We start from the raw sequence: 20,941 nt of genomic DNA on the forward strand, positions 1-20,941 counted from the left end.
ATAACGGACAATACTGCAAATTATGTTGTTGCTGGCATGATGGTTATGGAGAGGCATCCTACTTTATTTTGGAAACTTTGTGCTGCACATTGTATTGATTTGATGTTGGAGGACATAGGAAAAATTTCCTTTGTCAAAGATATTGTTGACTCATCAAAAGCATTACAAAATTTATATATAATCATGCATCTGTGCTTAGCTTTGTCAGGCCAGGAGGTAACTCCTCAAATGAGATTCTGTATTCATTTAGGTTGTTCATTATTATATACATGAGAGAGTGACTATTGAGTTTCATTTCCCGATGACTCTCCATTTTCTCTATTATTTATTTACATTATTTACAGTTGTTCACCCAATCCCTATGATTAGGTGTTAACATTCCCCCCTTAATCTGAAGGAATGTTGGTGAGTCCAAGCATCATTCTAAATTTTTCAAGCTTTTCTTTTCCAAGCGCTTTGGTGAAGATGTCTGCAATCTGCTCATTAGTAGAACAATGGCGAAGATGGATTGTTTTGGCCTTAACATGATGTTGAATCAGATGATATTTTGTATTTATGTGCTTCGTTCAATCATGGAACTTTGGGTTCTTGGCCAACTTTATTGCCGGGGTATTGTCAATCATGAGTGGAGTTGAAGGTACTTGTTTTACATGCAAATCTTCCAGAATTTTCCTAAGCCACACAATTTCTTTTGTTGCCTCAGCTACTGCCACATATTCTGCCTCTGTTGTGGAATCCGTTGGAACTGATTATTTGCGTGATCTCCAGGAGACAACTCCTGATCCACGACTCATAGCATAACCTAAAGTAGATACCCCAGTTTCTTTGTCTCCATCGATGTCTGAATCAGAGATCCAATGAAGTTGAAGTCACCCACCTGTGTACACTTGAGTCCAAAGTCTTGAGTTCCTTTCAAGTACTTTAGAACTCTTTTTGCACCAGACCAATGTCCCTCACAAGGCTTTTGCATAACTCTGGAGAGGATTCCAACAACAAACGAAATGTCTGGTTTGGTAGTAGTCAGGTAGTTGAGACTTCCTACAAGTTGTCTATACTTTGTTGCATCCTCAAATTCTTTTCCTTCAATGGATGTGAGCTTTAAGTTTTGTTCCATTGGAATAGTCAGCGGATTGCATTCAGCGATGTTAAACCTGTTCAACAAATCTCCAATGTACTTCTTTTGAGAAAGGAATGTGGACTTTGAATGTTAAGTGACTTCAATACCAAGATAGTAATGAACATAGCCCAAATCATTCATTTCAAAACCTTTCCTCAATTCCTTCTTTATGGATGCAATGTAGCTCTCATTGTTCCCTGTCATCAAAAAATCATCTACATATACCACAAGATATACAATTGTTTTGCCAACTTTCTTGACAAACAAAGTTGCATCATTAAGATCATAATGTTTGAAATTGAGCTTCAGAAGATGCGTAGTTAGTTTTTCATATTAGGCTCGCGGTGTTTGTTTGAGGCCATACAAGGATTTCACAAGTTTGCATATTTTATGTTCATGTCCTTTCACAGCAAATCCTTCAGGCTGGGGAATAAAAACATTCTCTTTTATATCTCCATTCAGGAAAGCAATTTTTACATCCATTTGGTGGACTTTCCAACCGTTCTAAGCTACTAGGGCAGAGAGTGTTTGGATGGTAGCCCATTTTGTTGTGGGGGCAAAAGTCTCCTCATAATCGACCCTTTCCTTCTGTGCAAAACTTTTTGCCACAAGCCTGGCTTTGTGCTTGTCAAGTGAGCCATCAACTTTATACTTGTTCTTGTAGACCCGATTGCAGCCAATTGGTTTGGTTCCTAATAGAGGATCAACCAGCTTCTAAGTGCCATTCTTTATCAAGGCATCATACTCCTTTTGCATTGCTTCTTTCCATTCATCATGAGAAGTAACTTCTTTCAAGGAATTTGGTTCAAAATCTGTAGACAAATTCAATTCACAATCATAAGAAACATCCATATCAACAGGTGAATCAGAGTCATCTACATCACCTCCATTTTGTCGGGTTGAATTTCTAGTTCCTATCTTTCCAACCTCATCAGGATGAACACTTTCAAGTGTCTTTGTCAACCACTTTGGGGGACCTTTCTGAGATGGTCTAGATTACTCAATTGATTGAGTTGGGACTGAATCAAGATTGAGTCTCCCAATTCTGTCAATCACATCACTCAAAGTATCATCCGTTGTTGGAGTTTCATGTGGAAAAGAGAGTGCTTCAGAAGAAGATTCCACAGGTTGATCTAGTATAGGAATCCCCCCTTCAAGATGTGGAATCTGATTATCAAATTCTTGAAATGATTTTGTTTTTTCGAATCTATCCAAGCGATCAAGTTACCGCTCAACAACATTATCAGCTTTGGATGATTCAAGAAAGATTACATCTCTAGATACAACAAACTTTTTATTGACTTCATCATAAAGACGGTATGCTTTGGAGGTGTTTGAATACCCCAGGAAGATACACTTACGACTTCTTGCACAAAGTTTGTTTCTATGTACCTTTGGTATCAAGGCATAACAGGTGGAACCAAAGACCCTAAGATGCTTTACCGAAGGAATGTGTCCATACCACATTTCATAAGGAGTCTTGTTTCTAATAACATTAGATGAACATCGATTCTTTACATATACAGCACATAGAACTATCTCAGCCCAAAACATCAATTTTACATTTTTGAAAAACATCATGGAGCGCGCCATATTTAAGATTGTCTTATTCATTCTTTTAGCTACTCCGTTCTGTTGGAGATTGTAAGGCGCAGTTGTTTGATGTTTAATCCCATGTTGGCGAAGATAGTTTTCAAATTCATTTGAAGTGTATTATTTTCCATTATTAGTGCGAATAGAGCCAATATGAGATTGTGCATCATTTTCAATCCATGTATGAGAGTTCTTGAATGTTTGAAAAGCATCAGATTTGTTCAATAAATAAACCCAACACATTCTGGTGTAGTCATCAATAAATGTCATCATATATTTATTTCCATTTGCAGAAGGAACATGCATTGGACCACATAAATCTGAATGAACGAGTTCAAGTTTTCTATGTGCTTTGGAATGTAAATCATGAAAACATTGTTTGCTATACTTTCCTATAATACAAGAATCACATTGCTTAAGTTTCCTAGGAATTGTAGGCAAACTAGTAACACCATTTTTCTTCAACAAGCGAAGGTTGTTATAGTTTAAGTGTCTAAATCTAGCATGCCATAATAAACTTTATGGAAATGTACCTTCTTCATAATGAGAATTGCATGAGAAATTTTGTGCAAGAGCAAAGGTGCTTTGCAGCGTGAGAAGCCTTTCTTCTTTTATCCCCGTCATGACAAGTGAGTGGTCTGATGCTTTTCTCACCTCAAGCTTGCCATTAAACATATGAAATGAGTGTCCTTGTTGGCGGATGTGGACCAAGGACAACAAGTTTCTCCTCAGCTGTGGGAGATATAAAACATGATGCAGAAGAAAGTCTGGAAGACCAGACAATTTAAGCCTAATTGTGCCAAGCCCTGATGGCTTGAGTTTTGATTTGTCTGCAAAGTATACTGCTCCATCAACATTGTCAGTGAATTCTTCAAAAAAATCTCTTCTAAAAGTCATGTGGCAAGTTGCTCCTGAATCAAGCAACCAATCATTTTTCCAAGAAGCAAATGAAGCATTAAATAAGTCTTCATTTACTCCAATATTACAGTGTGCCACAACATAGTGAGCGGATTCAGGTGCTTTACCTTTCTCTTTGTCATTAGTTTTACCTTTGGGTTGGTTTCTTTCCTACTCAATTCTGTCCCAAGGCAACTTGCATGTGGATGCATCATGTGATCCATCTCTTTTGCAGTGTATGCAATGCAAATCTGACTTTTCTCCTTGAGAGTGTTTGCCCCCCCTGCCTCTGAAATTTCTTCCTTTTCCTCTTCGACCACCCCTTCCTCTGGAAGAATCTTGAGCAAGCTTCTTCTCTCTATGTGCAAGACACATAGCCTCTTCAGAAAACTGAGGAGTTGTCTTCTTCCCAAAAGCTTTCTCTTTCAACAATTTTTTTCACAAGGGAGTTAAAGGTAATATCTTTGAGGTTTCCATTGCTTGCAATGACTCAAGATAATTTGAGTAAGTGGGACAAAGTGCCTTGAGAAAAGCTATCAGAGGAATGTCCAGTTCAACATTAGTGACTTTGATATCATGCATAATAGATTTTACCTCTGATGCAAGAGCAACAGGATCATCATTTTGTAATTCAAGGGTGAACAATTTAATCATGAGTTGAACAACATTAAGTGCAGAGTGTGAGTCATAGAGTTCTTTCAATTTTTGTAAGGTTTCAAAAGCATTTGAAAATGGCGACTCACCTCCTCATTTACTGATGTTGCAATCAATGCATAACCCTTGCTGTTCTTATTTTCCCAAATGGTGAATTCCTTGTTTGAGGTAAATTGTTCTGGCTCTTTGTCTCCGTCTCCAACACACACTCCTTTCCACAACTCATTAAAAATGAGAGTGTGTTTGATTTTCCGCGACCATTCTAGATAGTTTTCCTTCCCCGTGAAAACCACTCCCACAATAGATATCAATGAATGCATTTTTAAAAAATGTACCTTGCTGCCAATATATAAAAAATGCACTTCTAGTGGTTAAAAATGCACTCTGATATATTAAAAACAGAGGTATTATTTTGGGGAGGTAATATATGGGGGAGGGAGTATTTAGGGAAGGTGGTATATGGGGAAGGGAGAATTTTGGGGGAGGTGGTATATGGGGGCGGGGTCAACTATTTGACAATACGGTTAACCACCAGACAGTGTTATACCAGACAACGTTAATAACAAGCGTTAATAACAAGTGCCAAGCGTTAATACCAAGCGGGATAGCGTTATTATATGATGGGAGTTGTGAATCGGTGGGAGGTATGGAGCCAAATGCAGGAGCGTATGGTATGATGGGAGTTGTGAATCGGTGGGAGGTATGGAGTCGAACGCAGGAGCGTGGGAGGTATGGTATTAAAAACACAACAAAAAAACCGTGGGTTGAGTAGTCGTAGCGTATGGAGTCCGATTATGGGAGCAAGGACAACGTGCAGCGTTAAAAAAAATGAATTCAAGTCACAGGCACAACTTCCACATACAACGCAATATTATTCACGACATTCAACACACTATTCAACGCACTATATTTCAACGCCCTCAGAACCATCAAAACTTCACACACAGATTTCAAGAGAGAGGGTTTATGAACCAACGCATTGCAGGAATGACTAGCATACAAGAAGTATTATTCACGACATTCAACGCACTATATTTCAACGCCCTCAGAACCATCAAAACTTCACACACAGATTTTAAGAGAGAGGGTTTATGAACCAACGCATTGCAGGAATGACTAGCATACAAGAAGTATTATTCACGACATTCAACACACTATTCAACGCACTATATTTCAACGCCCTCAGAACCATCAAAACTTCACACACAGATTTCAAGAGAGAGGGTTTATGAACCAACGCATTGCAGGAATGACTAGCATACAAGAAGTTCAATGCATTGCAGGAATAACCAGCATTGTATTAAAACAAAAACCGTCATGGGCTTGAGGTTGTCGTCCTACAATATGCCCACTTCGTTGCCTCTGCCTGCGGGACGCTGGTGCTCTCCTATGTGAGCTTCACGAACATCCTCTCTGCTGCCAATTTCCTGTACAACTGCGGGATGCTTCAATGCTTCTTTTCACAAAAAAATTGAAACACTGCTCCAGCTGACATACAACAGAAAAACGCATATGACAGTGTATGGAAGATGGGTTTGGGCCTCAGAGCAATGGCAGATGTGTCAGTTCTGCAAAATAGGCAAAAGGGAGTTACAAGGGCAGACTGGAATGCCAAAAATGGAGCTGGCTCTGATACTATGTCAGGCCAGGAGGTAACTCCTCAAATGAGACTCTGTATTCATTTAGGTTGTTCATTATTATATACATGAGGAAGTCATTGTTGAGTTTCATCTCCCGATGACTCCATTTTCTCTATTATTTATTTACATTATTTACAGTTGTTCACCCAATCCTTATGATTAGGTGTCAACAAGCTTGATGAGAAAATTCACCAAAAACAAGGAGTTGGTGCGCCCCGCCATTACACGGTTTTCCACCAATTTCATATCTCTTCAATCCCTCTTGAATTCTATGCGGGATGTGAAGATAATGTTTATTTCAAAGGAGTGGCGTGCTTTGACAATGCGTCGCAAATCAGAGGGAGAGGCCACATGCAGATTAGTTTCATACCACGAGGACTTATGGGCAGGAGTGCAAGAGGTGTGCACCATTACTGAACCTTTGTTAAAGGTTCTTCGATTAGTTGATGGTGACAAGCCCGTAATGGGCTATTTGTATGAGGCTATGGACAGGGCCAAAGAATCCATTTGGGCCTACTATGATGATAAGGGAGATGAGGGGTTTCAGAAACAATTCCTCCTATGGGAAGTGATTGATGAACGATAGAACACACACTACATCGTCCCATTCATACTGCAGTGATCTATTTGAACCCCGCATTTTCTTACCCATGTGGGTTCTTATTTGATGTTGAGATCATGGATAGATTCTTAACCTATGTTCAGAGGATAGTGCGATCTCCAGCAAAACGTGCAAAACTCTCCAAAGAAATGGAGATATACAGGATGGCAGGTGGCACATTTGGCTTTGAGATGGCTGTAACTGATTGGAAGACTACAATGCCAGGTATTTTCAAATTTCATTGTCTCTTCAAGTTCATAACTTCATACTTTGCTTCAACTTTTAAATTTCATTTTTTTCTTATGTTTATCTTATTTGTATTTTTGTTGTAGATGCATGGTGGACTCGCTATGATGCTAGAGTACCTCATCTGCGAAAGCTTCCCATTCGAATTCTCAGCGAAACATGTAGCTCCTCAAGATGCGAGCGCAACTGGAGTGTATTTGAAAAAATACACAACAAGAAGCGCAATAGGTTAAACTTAAAACTTAAAATATTCCAAATTTCCAATTAATTTTTTGAATTCATTAAATAATATTTTTTTATAATTATTATTTTATGATCTTTGTACAGGTTGGAGACCCAACAACTTAATGACATGGTCTACGTCTACTACAATCTTCGATTGTGGGTGAAGCAACTTGAGAGGACACCTGATATGAAGCCATCTCATTGGATGGGATTGACACCACTGTTGCATGGAGGGTTGAGACCGAGAGACCTCTCATGGAGTCTGTCGATGATTGGTTAAAGCAGGAGGTAGTGGAAGGCATAGAGGGGGAGGAGGAGGAGGAGCAACAAGAGGAGGAGATGACACCACCTACCCAGGCTACCCCTACCACCAGTAGAGGACGTGGTCTACCTCCTATAGCTCCTAGTTCTTCAGTGTCTACAGCACAATAGAGTCCACTGCCATCTCCACCGCCATCTACATTTAAAGGGAAAGGGAAAGCTATTGCATTTTCTCGCAAGAGGGGTAGAGGAAATCAATAGTATTAGTTATTTGGTTCATTTCATTGTATATGACATTATGACTCATGGTATGAGATACATTATTATATTTTTTGTTGATATTTTGAGGCTAAGTTGGCATTCAGGTGTCGGGACTTACTATTCAAGGCATGATTCACTGTTATGTGTGATATAGCACTAGAAATGATATTACACATCTTATATATTAGTTCTTTTATCATATTTATGTGTCAATGTATTTATTTTATGTTGTAGATGCTTTAGATATTAAAAAAATTGAAAAAAATGAATATTTTTGTATTTTACAAATTTTTCTCAATTTTTGCGACTCGTCGATTTAATCCCAATAACGATTTTCACAACATTGGATTAAAGCACAACTACCCAACAAAATCCAATTATAACGTTGGAAGTAAAAAATGGAAACCCTAAAAAGAAGAACTAATGGAGTTCTTCGCAAGAAATAATCCTCCATTGATGGGAGGCAAATCAATGGTCGAGTATATAGAAAATAAACCACTCAAGTTTCTAGATTTAAATATTATGCCAAAGATATAAGAAATAGATAAGGAAAAGTTACCTTTGACCATTGGTTGGTCCCTTGGTTGCATCTTATAATTTGTCTAGAGAAAGTGCTAGATGCTCCAAACTTCTCTAAATATCTACAAAAGAGCAGTGCACAACCTTCCTCAAGCTATTTAAAAACATAAGTATCAATGCCAATAAAACAAGAAAACTTATAATTAATCTTAATATCAAGTAATTAATTCCTCCTTCAATTCATGTAATAAAAAATTAAATAGATTGCAACATAACTTTCTGTTATGAGAAGAAGAGAGATCTTCATATATTTATTAAAGATGAACAACAATTACAAAGCAATATCTAATCCATTGCGGCACTCTCGTCACCAAAGCGTGATTTTCGCTTTGCTTGAACCACTTATAGACTTCATTCAATTAAAAATCCTCACCATATGTGGATGGGAAAATCATCAACAATTTATATCCCAACTCTAAGCAAGTCAACTTCTACAACAGGGCTTTGCAGAAGGGAATGGCCATAAAATTCCAAACCTAGATGCTCAACACAATTCTCTAACATAAGGGTACTAGAATGGTTAGTGACCCTTTCTCTAACATATGGATCATATTTATACTCTTAGAAGTTGGTTGAGTTCATTGACAATGGAAATTAGAGTTCTGCAAGTGAGTTTAATTCTTGCCCATGAGAGTGTAATTAATGGACATTTTTCTTACAACTTTGAGAATGCATATACGCACCTTGTATGAAGAGAGTGTATATGATATACGTGTTTCCTAAAAGGAAAACATGTACACCAAATAAAAATCTCTTTAAAGCTGATTTGAGTGGAGCAAGATATTGAACTGGATATATCTTGACTAAGGAGTCACCAATGATCAGTAACGACCAAATAATGTTATAACACTACGTCTTATTCCAATCAAGATTTCTAGTGAGTTAACCTAAAAACAAAGTCAAATAAAGCATCCACTACCAAAATGAAAAGGTTAGGGAAGAGGGGATAGCTGTGTTTTAGTTCTCTAGTTGTCTAGAATAGTGGTGGGAGGAATAGTGGTGGGAGGATGCCATTGAGGACGATAAAGGCATTTGTAGTCTCTGATGCCACTTCACACCTAAAAATAATATTCCATTAGATTCCTTTGTTGGGTAGCGTTGTCGCAGAGCCTGTACAATCTTCATATTGTGTAGCATCCCCAAAATGAAGTCCCATTTCAATCTAACATAAGCTTTCTGCATGTTCGATTATAGGCGTGTTGCTAATGCATTCCTCCTTTGGAATTGACTTTTGAGTTGGCAACATATCTATAGTACTTTAAGAACAAATGAATGGCCTATAATAGGAGAAGAACAGCAAAGCTCTCAAAACAGTCACTAGTCTCCAGCCCTGCCGTTAACATCGTGTATGTTTTTGCATCAGAACAGAGACTCTACTTTCAGTTTTCAATCCTAAAACGAGTATTCGGGGCAAAGGAAAATGTAGAGCACACCCACATGACAAGCTGTAGGAAAACCATCTAAGAATCATTCTCTCAGAAAGTTCTCCCACTACAATCAGCGCTATTGAAGACCCGCATATCCAGTGAAAAACAGATGGTAAGAGACTTCCCCATTTTCATCCTGACCACCTGCTGATTTTTCTTCTCCTTGGAAGATCCAACTCCCAACGTTGGTACTCTCAGAATAGGCCGCTGTAATTAGGTAAGGATGAGATAGAAACATTGCCCTCAACCAAAATAACTCAAAAGCATTAAGATTTCCAGTAAGGAAACTTTCACCTTAACAGATTATCGTACCCTTGAAGTAGGGCCATGAAAAGCTTCTCCAACACAATAATTGCTGTTATGCACTATAGCACCGGGAGATGAAACCTTCAAGGTAACCAGATGTGAGACGGCCAAGGGAATGATTAATTTGCATAGCCTGTGACCTCTGTAGCAATGACAAGATAGCAATATGTACCTTTTGCTTGTGGATCACTCAGCATTACCAATAATCCCCGCAAGAGCATAAACCATCCTTGAAATGATGAAAGCGATTTGCATCCCTTACAACAATTTCCCGCTCAACAATCTTGGAAATGTGCTTGGTGGCGGTGTGGCAGTCACCACACACACGAAGGTTCTTGAAAATTCGAATACATGTGCCAGGGGGTGTGACAATAAGTCCAAATGCAATGGCCAGCTTTTCACTATGGTACCATAGAAATTGTTCCTTCTGCTCCTCCTCTACATCGTGCAACACAAAGTTTGTATCTGGCACATAACCTAGCTTCTTCATTTGCAGAGTTAATTCATCCAACTTTGCATAGATCTCTTCTGTCAGTGGGTGCGACCTATCCCTAACAAAAAACATATGCACTCTGTTCTTTATCTCAATCCAGCTGCATCCTGCCTCTTTGGTTAACTGTCTATCTTTCATCATTTTTCTCACTTTTGCGACAGCATCCCACTGCCCAGCTGCAGCATACATATTTGATAGCAGAACATATGTTGTAGGTTCTTGGGGTTCCAACTCAAGCAGGCGTTCTGCTGCACGTTTTCCTAGATCTATATTAGCATGGATTCTGCAGGCCCCAAGTAATGTTCGCCACACCAGAGCATCAGGTTTGAATGGCATTTCATTGATAACAGCTTCCGCCTCATCCAGATGCCCAGCACGACCTAGAAGGTCAACCACGCAGGCATAATGCTCTAAACTTGGCAATAGTCCATGTTCATGACTCATGGAAGCAAAGTATCGATGGCCTTCATCCACCAATCCTACATGGCTGCATGCAGAGAGAACACCAATGAATGTAATGTGGTTTGGCTTCACACCTAGCCCACGCATTTGTTCAAAGAGATTAAGAGCCTCTTTTGCATATCCATGTTGGGCATATCCTGTAATAATCGCAGTCCATGAGATGACATTTCGTTCAAGTATTTTGTCAAAAACTTTACGTGCATCCTCTATACTCCCACATCTAGCATACATGGTAATGAGGGCATTTTCCACAGATATATCTGACTGAAAGCCAGTTTTCAGGATAATGGTGTGGACCTGCATACCCTGGTCTAGGGCTGTTATACCAGCACATGCACTCAGAACACTAGCAAAGGTGAACGCATCAATCTTCACACCCTCCATTTGAGTTTGGCGAAACAATTTATAGGCTACCTCACCATGCCCATTTTGGGCATATCCTGCAATTATTGCATTCCACGAAATTACATTTCGTTCTAATATTTCATCGAACACCTTACGAGCATCCTCTATGGTTCCGCATCGAGCATACATTGTAACAATGGAATTGGCAACACATAAATCTGTTTCAAGACTAGTTTTGACAATGTGGGCATGGTTTTGCTTACCCTGTTCCAGATCAGCCATGCTGGCACAAGCCTTGAGGACACTAGCAAAGGTGAAACCGTTTGGCTTCACACCAGACCGTTTCATTTTGACAAAAAGATTGATAGCCTCCTGAGCATGCCCTGAACTCTGTGAGTAACCTACCATTAACGCAGTCCATGTTACCACATTCTGCTGTGGCATTCTGTCAAACACCTTGCGTGCATCTACCATACAGTCTACTTGCGAACACTTAACATACATGTCAACAAGCGCACTTCCCACACAAACATCTAACTCAACCCCAATCTTGATTGCTTCAGCATGGACCTGCTGCCCTTCATCCAAGGCTTCTAGGTTAGCGCATGCACAAAGGGCACTAGATAAGCTAAACCGGTCAGACTTTACACCTACCAGTTGCATCTTCTGAAAGAGTTTAAGGGCTTCCTCACTATCCTCACTCTGCACATACCTTGTAATCATTCCAGTCCATGAAACCGCATTCCGTTCAGGCATATTATCAAACACCCTGCGTGCATCCCCCATATTTCCCCACTTCGCGTGCATTTCAACAAGAGCACTTGCGACATGCACATCAGATAGATATCCAGTTTTGACAACGTGGGCATATACCTGCTTGCCCTGGTCCATATATTCAGGGCTAGTGCACGCCTTAAGAACACTGCCGAATGTAAATTGATTTGGTTGGATACCTACCCTTAGCATTTCACAAAAAAGTGTCAAAGCGCGATCACCCTGATCATTCTGGGCATAACATGAAACCATTGAAGTCCATGATACAACCTCTATTTCCGACATTTTGACGAAAACATGGCAGGCATCAGCTACACATCCACACTTGGCATACATGTTGATAAGACTACACACTATGGCTTTGTCTGGCTCGATTCCAAACTTTATCATATGGGCATGAACCCTCCTGCCTTCTGAAAGGTTTTTCATATTGCCACAGCCCTTCAAAAGAAGCACATAGGTTTTGGCGGATGCCCTAATATCATTTTGGTCCATACGATGCAAAATATATACAGCTTCCATCAATCTGCCTTCTTTGCACAGTGTTCCCAAATCCTTACTAAGCCCTACAAAATTCTCGTTTCCCCCAATACTATCGGAACACTTTTCCTGACCTGAAAGCTGAAAGTTCCTAACCTGACCAAAATGTGGGTGTCTGACAATTGTACTTGTAAGTTTTACTGACAACAATTTTTCATAGATGACGGGGTTTGTACCAAAAAATGTCTGCAGAGCAAATACAAAAATTAAACAGATGCACAGAAACCCATTTGAATTTTGAAGTTTCTATGGCAGCCCAGATGCAGGAAATGCAATGGATGACAGTAAATTATGGGGATAAAGCGTTTGAAGTACTTTAGAATTAAGGAACATACCTTGTGAAACAACGGAGCACAAATTGGATTGTTCAGTTCCAATTCTTTCCTGTGCAATGTAGAAATAGGCATGGAGAGCACTGAATTTGTAAACACAGCCATGATTGGCATTCATGCAATCAATTACAAAATCCAATTCGTTATGTACACTGCTAAAAATTGCTTTCAAAAAATGAGAGTAGGGTGTGGTTATGTTGCTGCCATGGTCGGATATCGCAAAGCTTCCCTGCAACACGACAAAGATTGGGCATCAATCAAAAAGACCACTAATTTGAGATTTTCCTCTTCAAGCGGAGTCAATTTGCTGGAGCTTGAAAGTGAGAACTCAGCGAGCAAAATCGCAATACTTGCAGCTTCAAACGAGAGAAGCGGGGTCGTTTTCCACCTGCATGTCACAGATGATGTATATCATCTAATTATTAGATTTTTAACCTTTCATAATTTAAAACCTTTATCCTAAATTAATTTGTAAGAACGAAAAAGTATTTGAAATTTAAAATAAGTAGTTGAAAACATTAATAGTTGTTTTAATGTGATATTAATAATTGTTTTGATGTGATTTTGATGGCTGTGATGCTCACTGGAGTTGGAGTATTTTAAGGCAGATAGAAATCTAGATGATTGAATTTTTTTGAAAAGGTATTTTTGTTTTATTTTTTAATTTAATTGGTTTAGAATTTATTAGTTTGATGGGTGAGTTTTTGACAATATTTTTTTATAATCAAAATGTTTGGAATTGAATTAGGTCAGTTTATACGGTAATATAATCGTTATTTCTTCCAAATCTCAAAACTCAAGTTTAATGATTCGGATAAAGGCTCTGAGCATCCATTTTGGATCCATTTTGTTTCGCTCCTCCTATCTTATGTAACAGGACTTGTTTCTCTCTTGAAGTTTTTATAATATAATAGTAATCGACCGTGTTAAAAAAAAATAAAAATAAAAAATGTTTGGAGTTGAATCTATATACAATTAAAAAAAAACCTAATTTAAATTATTTAACCATAATTTTTTTTTCACCAAATTCTAATCAAAAATTTGTGAGAAACTCTAAAAAAATCTCACTTATAAACAACTTGAAATTAACTGATTTACATACTTAGATATACCTTATCACATTAATTAATAATTAATACATTATAATTGAGCATTGATTATTACCCTAGTTTTTTCATTATGGATTTAGTTGTGGATCTAGTTGTTGTAGTTTACATATTCATAAACTTTATATTTTATAAACAGGTTCATAATAATTATTATCCAATTTGACGTTAAATTATCATTATAATAATATTGTAATTAATTAAAAAAAAATTATGTTGAATATCTAATATTATAATTATATAAAATTATAATAATAAGTGTGATATAGAAATAAATTATAAGGTATTATTTATATCAAAAGTTTTCGAATTTAGGTTTTTGTGATCTATATCTTAATATAAAAAATAAGTTTTTAGAAGAAATCACATTGAAGATTTTGGTGGACGTGTTTTGAACTATTAATCAACGTGTTGATTATTATAATTACATAAAATCATAATAATAAGTGTGATATAGAAATAAATTATAAGGTATTATTTATATCAAAAGTTTTCGAATTCAAGTTTTTATGATCTATATCTTAATATAAAAAATAAGTTTTTGGAAGAAATCATATTGAAGATTTTGGTCGACATATTTTAAACTATTAATCGACGTGTTTAAAATCAACGAGTATAATTCATCTGTCGACTTAAATATTTGATCGTTTAAATTATTATGAAAGCATATTTTCTCACCTAACACCAACATTAATAATACTTTTAATGGCCTATCTTGTGGTTGTTTTAGTGTTAAAGTCATTTTTGTTATAATGGTATCGTGACAACTCCAAATTAACTGATTTGCATACTTGGGTGTACCTTATCGCAATAGTTAATACTATAGTTGAGCTTTGATTATTATCCGAGTTGCATTACCGATTTTTTACTATGAATTTAGTTATTGTGTTTACATATTCATAAAACATATACTTTACAAACAGGTTATATAATAATTATTATCCAATTTGATGTTGAATTAATTTATTTTATTATTATATTTAATATTATAATTAAATAAAAATTATAATAATAGTTATGATATATAAATAAATTATAAGGTCTTATTTAGATTAAAGGCTTTGTTAATTTATATATTTAATTTTTATGTGTAAATTTTTAAGTTATTATAAAAAAAAGTTCTAATACCAATATTATTAATGTTTTTAATGTTCTATTAAAAGTTATTTTTGTTATTGTGGTATCTAGGCATTTTTGTTTTTGGTTGATATCTATATGATGTTAAAAAACATTCTAGATATAATGGTATATTTATAATGGTATATTTATAATCCTGATGATGAATCACATTTGTTGGTTCAAAAGGCGTCCCCCCAAAAAATTCTCTTCAAATTCTCTTCTGTGATTTCTACTGAAAGACTTTTCTTAATCGATAAAGTAGTTGTTAAGTGTAAGTAATCTTATGTGCTTAAAATTTGTAATACACATGCTTTGTAGATCATTTTTAACTTGTGGTTCTTATCTATGTAGTGTTATGTTAAAAAGAGAATCCAAAAATTCCAATTTAATTTGTCCTTGAATTAAATTGTGAATTAAAATTGTAATTATTTTCTCATAGCAACTTGTAATAGTTAACTAATTTAAGTTGACTTAATTAACTTAGGAATTTCGAGTTGGAAGTCATGTATATGTTCTCTATAAGTTTTAGGGGTCCATGATGAGTTTAATTGTGAGTTGTTATTAGATAACTTAGTTTACTGAGTTATGGTCAATTAAATTAGTTCCAAAAATTCTCTCATGTGATTTCTACCGAAAGACTTTTCTTAATTGATAACGTAGTTGTTAATTGTAAGTAGTCTTATGTGCATAACAATTGTAATACACATGCTTTGTAGATCATTTTTAACTTGTGGTTCTTATCTATGTAATGTTGTTGAAAATAACGACGAGAAATGTTAAAAATAGAATCCAGAAATTCCAATTTAATTTGTCCTTGAATTAAATTGTGAATTAAAATTGTAATTATTTTCTCATAGCAACTTGTAATAGTTAACTAATTTAACTTGACTTAGTTAACTTAGGAATTTCGAGTTGGAAGTCATGTATATGTTCTCCCTAAGTTTTAGGGGTCCATGATGAGTTTAATTGTGAGTTGTAATTAGATAACTCAGTTTACTGAGTTATGGTCAATTAAATTAGTTCCAAATTATTTGTGGAACTAATAGAGAGTTAACAGTCAATTGGTGCACTAGTGCATCCACAAGTGCCACTCCAATTAACTGAAGATTCCCTCGTCAGAAACTCATGCATGTTGACTCTGAGAAAGACCTAGTTGAAACTAGAGTGCAACAACAATGTACTATCAGTTGTATGATTTACTGAGTTGCATAGATCATGCATGCAATCAGAGAAGGACCTATATTTGGATTGCGCAATTTTGAAAGCATGAATTCCCTTTAAATACAAGTTATTTAGCCATAGGAATTGCGCAAAGAATCAAGGGCTTGGAGAGCAGTAGAAAAGGCTAGAGATTGGCTTGAGCTTTCTTGTGAGCAGGGACATTGATCATACTGAGTGATGGGATTGTTCTTGTCAGAACAAGCATTGTATTATCATCTTGGATTTCTAATTTAATGCAATACAGATAGTTGGGGGTTTTGAGTTGTGGCTTTCCCCAGATACTTATTGCGTTATGTGCCATTGATTTATCTTCCTCTTGTCTATTACTATTTTCATCGTTCTATTGACTTTCGTTGGTTTAAAGTAGAAGTAGATTATTGTCCTGTACTTTAGTACATTGCATGAGCTTATGAATCTATAGGATTTTCTACATGGTATCAAAGCTGATTACAGTATAGTATAGGAGATTTCAAGGTTTTTGAGTTCAGAGTTACAGGTGAAATTCGAATTTGCAATACATACTTCAAGATTAGTAGATGATGTTCTATGGTTTGTGGCTCGATGCCTTAGATGGCAGCTCGAATTACATATCCTGGAAGGACAAGATGGAAGTCGTGTTGGAAGACAATGGCTTGAAGGAATTCATTGATCTAGACATTCCTAAGCCACTAGTATCAGATGCAAAATATCTGGTTGAATGGAAGAAGTGTGTGGAAAGTGCGAGGTGGATAATCCTTAAGGGAGTTAGAGACCACATTGTCTCAAGTCTCCATGGGAAGGAAACTCTGCATGCTATGTGGAAAGCATTGAAGGACCTTTTCCAGAACAACAATGACCATAGGAAGTTAGCATTGAAAGATAAACTTCAAAAAATCAAGATGGAGGCAAATGACTCAGTTCCAAATTACTTGACCACGTTCACTCATTGTCGGGATGAACTTGGAAGTGTTGGAGTCATTGTTGTCGAGGATGATATGGTGAGCCTATCTCTTCTAGAACTTCCCAAGAGTTGGCATAGTTATTAGGACTCTGTCAACGAGAGGGAGAAGTTGCCGGATTGGGAACGACTGTGGTCAGATTTGGTAGAGGAGTTTCGATGGATCACCAGAGATGGGACCTCTTCCAAGGAAGTGGAAGAGGATTTTGCCTTAGCGAGTAAGGCAAAGAAGGCCAATGGAAAGAAGTCCCAAGGCGAGGAGGGTAGAAAGAAAATGGACTTGATGAAAGTCAAGTGTTTTCACTGTCACGAGAATGGGAACTATTCCAGGAAATGCCCACAGAAGAAAGAAAGCAAGAAGGATCATATAGTAGCGATAGCAGTTGAAGCTCTAGCTTCACAATTCGAACTTGATTTCACTCTCATCACATGCATGACCAACACTGTCATGGGAGGCATGTGGTATCTTGAAATCGGTGCCTCATTCCACATGACGAGGAATAGAGATCTCTTTAGTGATTTTGAGGAGAAAGACCTCAATAAGAACATAGAGTTTGGAGATGATGAGAGGTATAGTTCTACTAGATTAGTCACGGTTACTTTTTAGAGGGAGTCTGGCTCCCCTCTCAGGATCACAGATCTGATGTATGTTCTAGGACTAAAGAAGAATCTTGTTTTAGTCACGGTATTGGAAGATCGTGGCTATGATGTAATTTTTAGTAAGGGAAAGTTTTTCCTTAGACACATCGCCATGGGACAGGTGAAACAGATTGGTGCACAGGTCAAGAACTTGTATGCTCTTGAGGTTCAAGATGCATGCAAAGCCTTGAGGAGCAAGGCAAAGGTTAGAGACTTGGTGGTTGAGAGGGAGAGTAAATTACCTCTCAACAGGCAGCCACAGAAGAAGCAGTCTTAGAAGCAGCTTTAGGAAGTTGTGGAGCATCCACAACTAGAGAAGTTGAGAGAAGACTGAGTTGACGCATCCACTCATGCAGAGACCTCCAGTGGGGGGAAATTTCGAGCAAAGTGGGAAGAGGGATCACATGCAGCCATACCTTCAGGTGTGAGGTGGAGTGATGTGAAGTGATAGTCCCAAGAGGGCTGAAATTGGGCAAGGTCCATTGAGAGGTTTTATCTCATGGATTGTACCTTGCTACGGGAGCCCAAAGTACATAATAGTAGGAGGAATTAATGGTGATTGATGCAGTCAGAGATTAGAGTGATAGAGGCTAGAGCAGTCAGATGTTGAAGAATGCAGAGAAGGATTGAAAATAGTGCAGAAAGGAAAAATCAGCAGAAGCGTAGAGTTTTTTAGTCGACAGAGACAATAGCAGTCACAAACTTTGATGGTAGATGCATCATACTGATTCAGGTTGGATGTTTTTTTTTGTTTATGGAGTTATTGTAGCAACAACGCTAGAGAGGAGTGTTGCATGCAGAACATTCAAAAGGTTCAGGATGGGGATCAAGTTGAATTCCTTTCTTGTTGAGAGGGAGCGTTGAAAATAGCAACAAGAAATGTTAAAAATAGAATCCAAAAATTCCAATTTAATTTGTCCTTGAATTAAATTGTGAATTAAAATTGTAATTATTTTCTCATAGCAACTTGTAATAGTTAACTAAGTTAAATTGACTTAGTTAACTTAGGAATTTCGAGTTGGAAGTCTTTTGGAAGTTATTTATATATTCTCCCTAAGTTTTAAGGGTCCAGGATGAGTTTAATTGTGAGTTGTAATTAGATAACTTAGTTTACTGAGTTATGGTCAGATAAATTAGTTCCAAACTGTTTTTGGAACTAAAAGAGAATTAACAGTCAGTTGGTGCACTAGTTCATCCACAAGTGTCACTCCAGTTAACTGAAGATTCCCTAATCAGAAACTCATGCATGTCGATTCTAAGAAAGACCCAATTGAGACTAGAGTGCAGCGACAGTGTACTATCAGTTGTATGATTTACTAAGTTGTATAGATCATGCATGTAATCAAAGAAGGACCTATGTTTGGATTGCGCAGTTTTGGAAGCAGGAATTCCCTTTAAATATGAGTTATTTAGCCATAGGAATTGCGCAAGGAATCAATGGATTGGAGAGCAGCAGAAGAGGCTAGAGATTGGCTTGAGCTTTCTTGGGAGCAAGGATATTGATCATACTGAGTGATGGGATTGTTCTTGTGAAAACAAGCATTGTATTATCATCTTGGATTTCAGATTTAATGAAATATAGATAGTGGGGGTTTTGAGTTGTGGCTTTCCCCGGATACTTATTGTGTTATGTGCCATTGATTTATCTTCCTCTTGTTGATTATTGTTTTCATCGATCTATTGGCTTCCGTTGGTTGAAAGTAGAAGTAGATTCTTGTCATGTGCTTTAGCACATTGCATGAGCTTGTGAATCTATAGGATTTTCTACAAATGTTACACACATTCTTAATAAGATAACATGACTCTCTTGAGATTTCATCCACATTAGTAATCCTTTTTCTTCGTCTTTTTCAAGCATAATGGATTTTATTCATGAAATAAAGCTATTATATAGTATGGAAATTATTAGGGAGGCATGTCACAGAACGAGAACGGTGAGGTAATTATCTTATTCTTGACATTGAACATAAAGAAAACCTATAGCAAATTGAGAAATATTTATGATTTTTGTAAACCCAAAATTTAATGGCTCAATATCATATGGGTCACTAATACCATACACACAACTATTGCCAATTGTGCAAGCACAATTGTACACAACACTATGTGCTAATGCTATAAAAACTATGGTGCCAATACCCATTTAATCACCCTAGCTATGCAAAGATCAGCTTTGTGGTAATAATGCCAACACAAAAAATGCATCTACGCCAACACCCTCCACTACGCTAATCACAATGTAGTACACCATTTTAAATCAATGCATACTCATGGTTGAGGAACATTGTACAAGACATGTTAAGTGATCAACCTAGAATGAATTATCAACACACCCATAAACAAACAATTGATAAAATTTAATCAAGTCAATGCATGCCTTGGTCAACCTAATTTTGTGTACTAAGTAGTATTGTCATCATGTATTATTTGAAAGCCTAACCCTTCGAGACTACATTGAATAAGCATTGACTATCCTTACTCATGTATATATTGTAACGCCCTCCTCCCACATCTACCCAAGTAACCGACCAAACGGGGTAAACATGTGATGAGAAGTTACTATGATATGATTTGACTCCCTATATGTCAGTTAAGGAAGTGAAGTCGACGGAAACACACCATAACATACCTTATGCACTTGTTACAAGACTCTCAGAATGCATCCTAGTCATTTCCTTGACCAACCCCTGGGTCCCACTAAGATTTTATACCATTAAACCCCTGGACGCTCCTTTGATATGGAGAAGGGTGCATTTGGGAGGCTCCAGACGCTCACACAACATGGGTATGCATGCATCTGGAGACTTTTCTCCTCAGACTTGTGCCTGTGACTCTGGGGTTTGTGTCACTTTTCAATCCCATAATCCAAGTCACTTCCCAAAAACCCCTATAGCTTTCAGAATCCATAATTTACATGACAACAAGACTTACAAATCAAAAGCTAACTCCAGGACTAGGCTTGACCATCCCCAACCGGGACTAACATTCTGTCAAACACTTGGCATCAATGCAATTTACAAGACATGAATACAAGATAGAGCATAAATGACTGATAACTCATATGATACTTGACAAGAAGGACCACCATCCTCTTCCCTTAACTGTTTTGACATAAATTAGGTCTTTCATCCATTATCCTTTCAGTTACAAGTAAATACATGAAATA

The 20,941-nt window shown here is 37.2% G+C and overlaps 1 protein-coding gene across 1 annotated transcript; it reads right to left on the minus strand.

Moving 5' to 3' along the window:
* Positions 1 to 9,167: 9,167 nt before the first annotated feature.
* LOC149160969 (pentatricopeptide repeat-containing protein At3g49170, chloroplastic-like) lies at positions 9,168 to 13,146 on the minus strand. Its single transcript, XM_089436853.1, has 2 exons — positions 12,757 to 13,146; positions 9,168 to 12,607 (listed from the first exon to the last, which is right to left on the minus strand). The coding sequence occupies exons 1-2, from the start codon at positions 12,865 to 12,867 to the stop codon at positions 10,004 to 10,006; spliced, it is 2,715 nt and encodes a 904-aa protein (XP_089292979.1). The 5' UTR covers positions 12,868 to 13,146; the 3' UTR covers positions 9,168 to 10,003.
* Positions 13,147 to 20,941: the final 7,795 nt, after the last annotated feature.

Source organism: Pinus tabuliformis, chromosome 5_2, assembly GCF_031772625.1.
Source record: "Pinus tabuliformis cultivar Carrire ecotype Pingquan chromosome 5_2, CPIR1, whole genome shotgun sequence".
In the NCBI taxonomy this organism is placed as follows: domain Eukaryota; kingdom Viridiplantae; phylum Streptophyta; class Pinopsida; order Pinales; family Pinaceae; genus Pinus; species Pinus tabuliformis.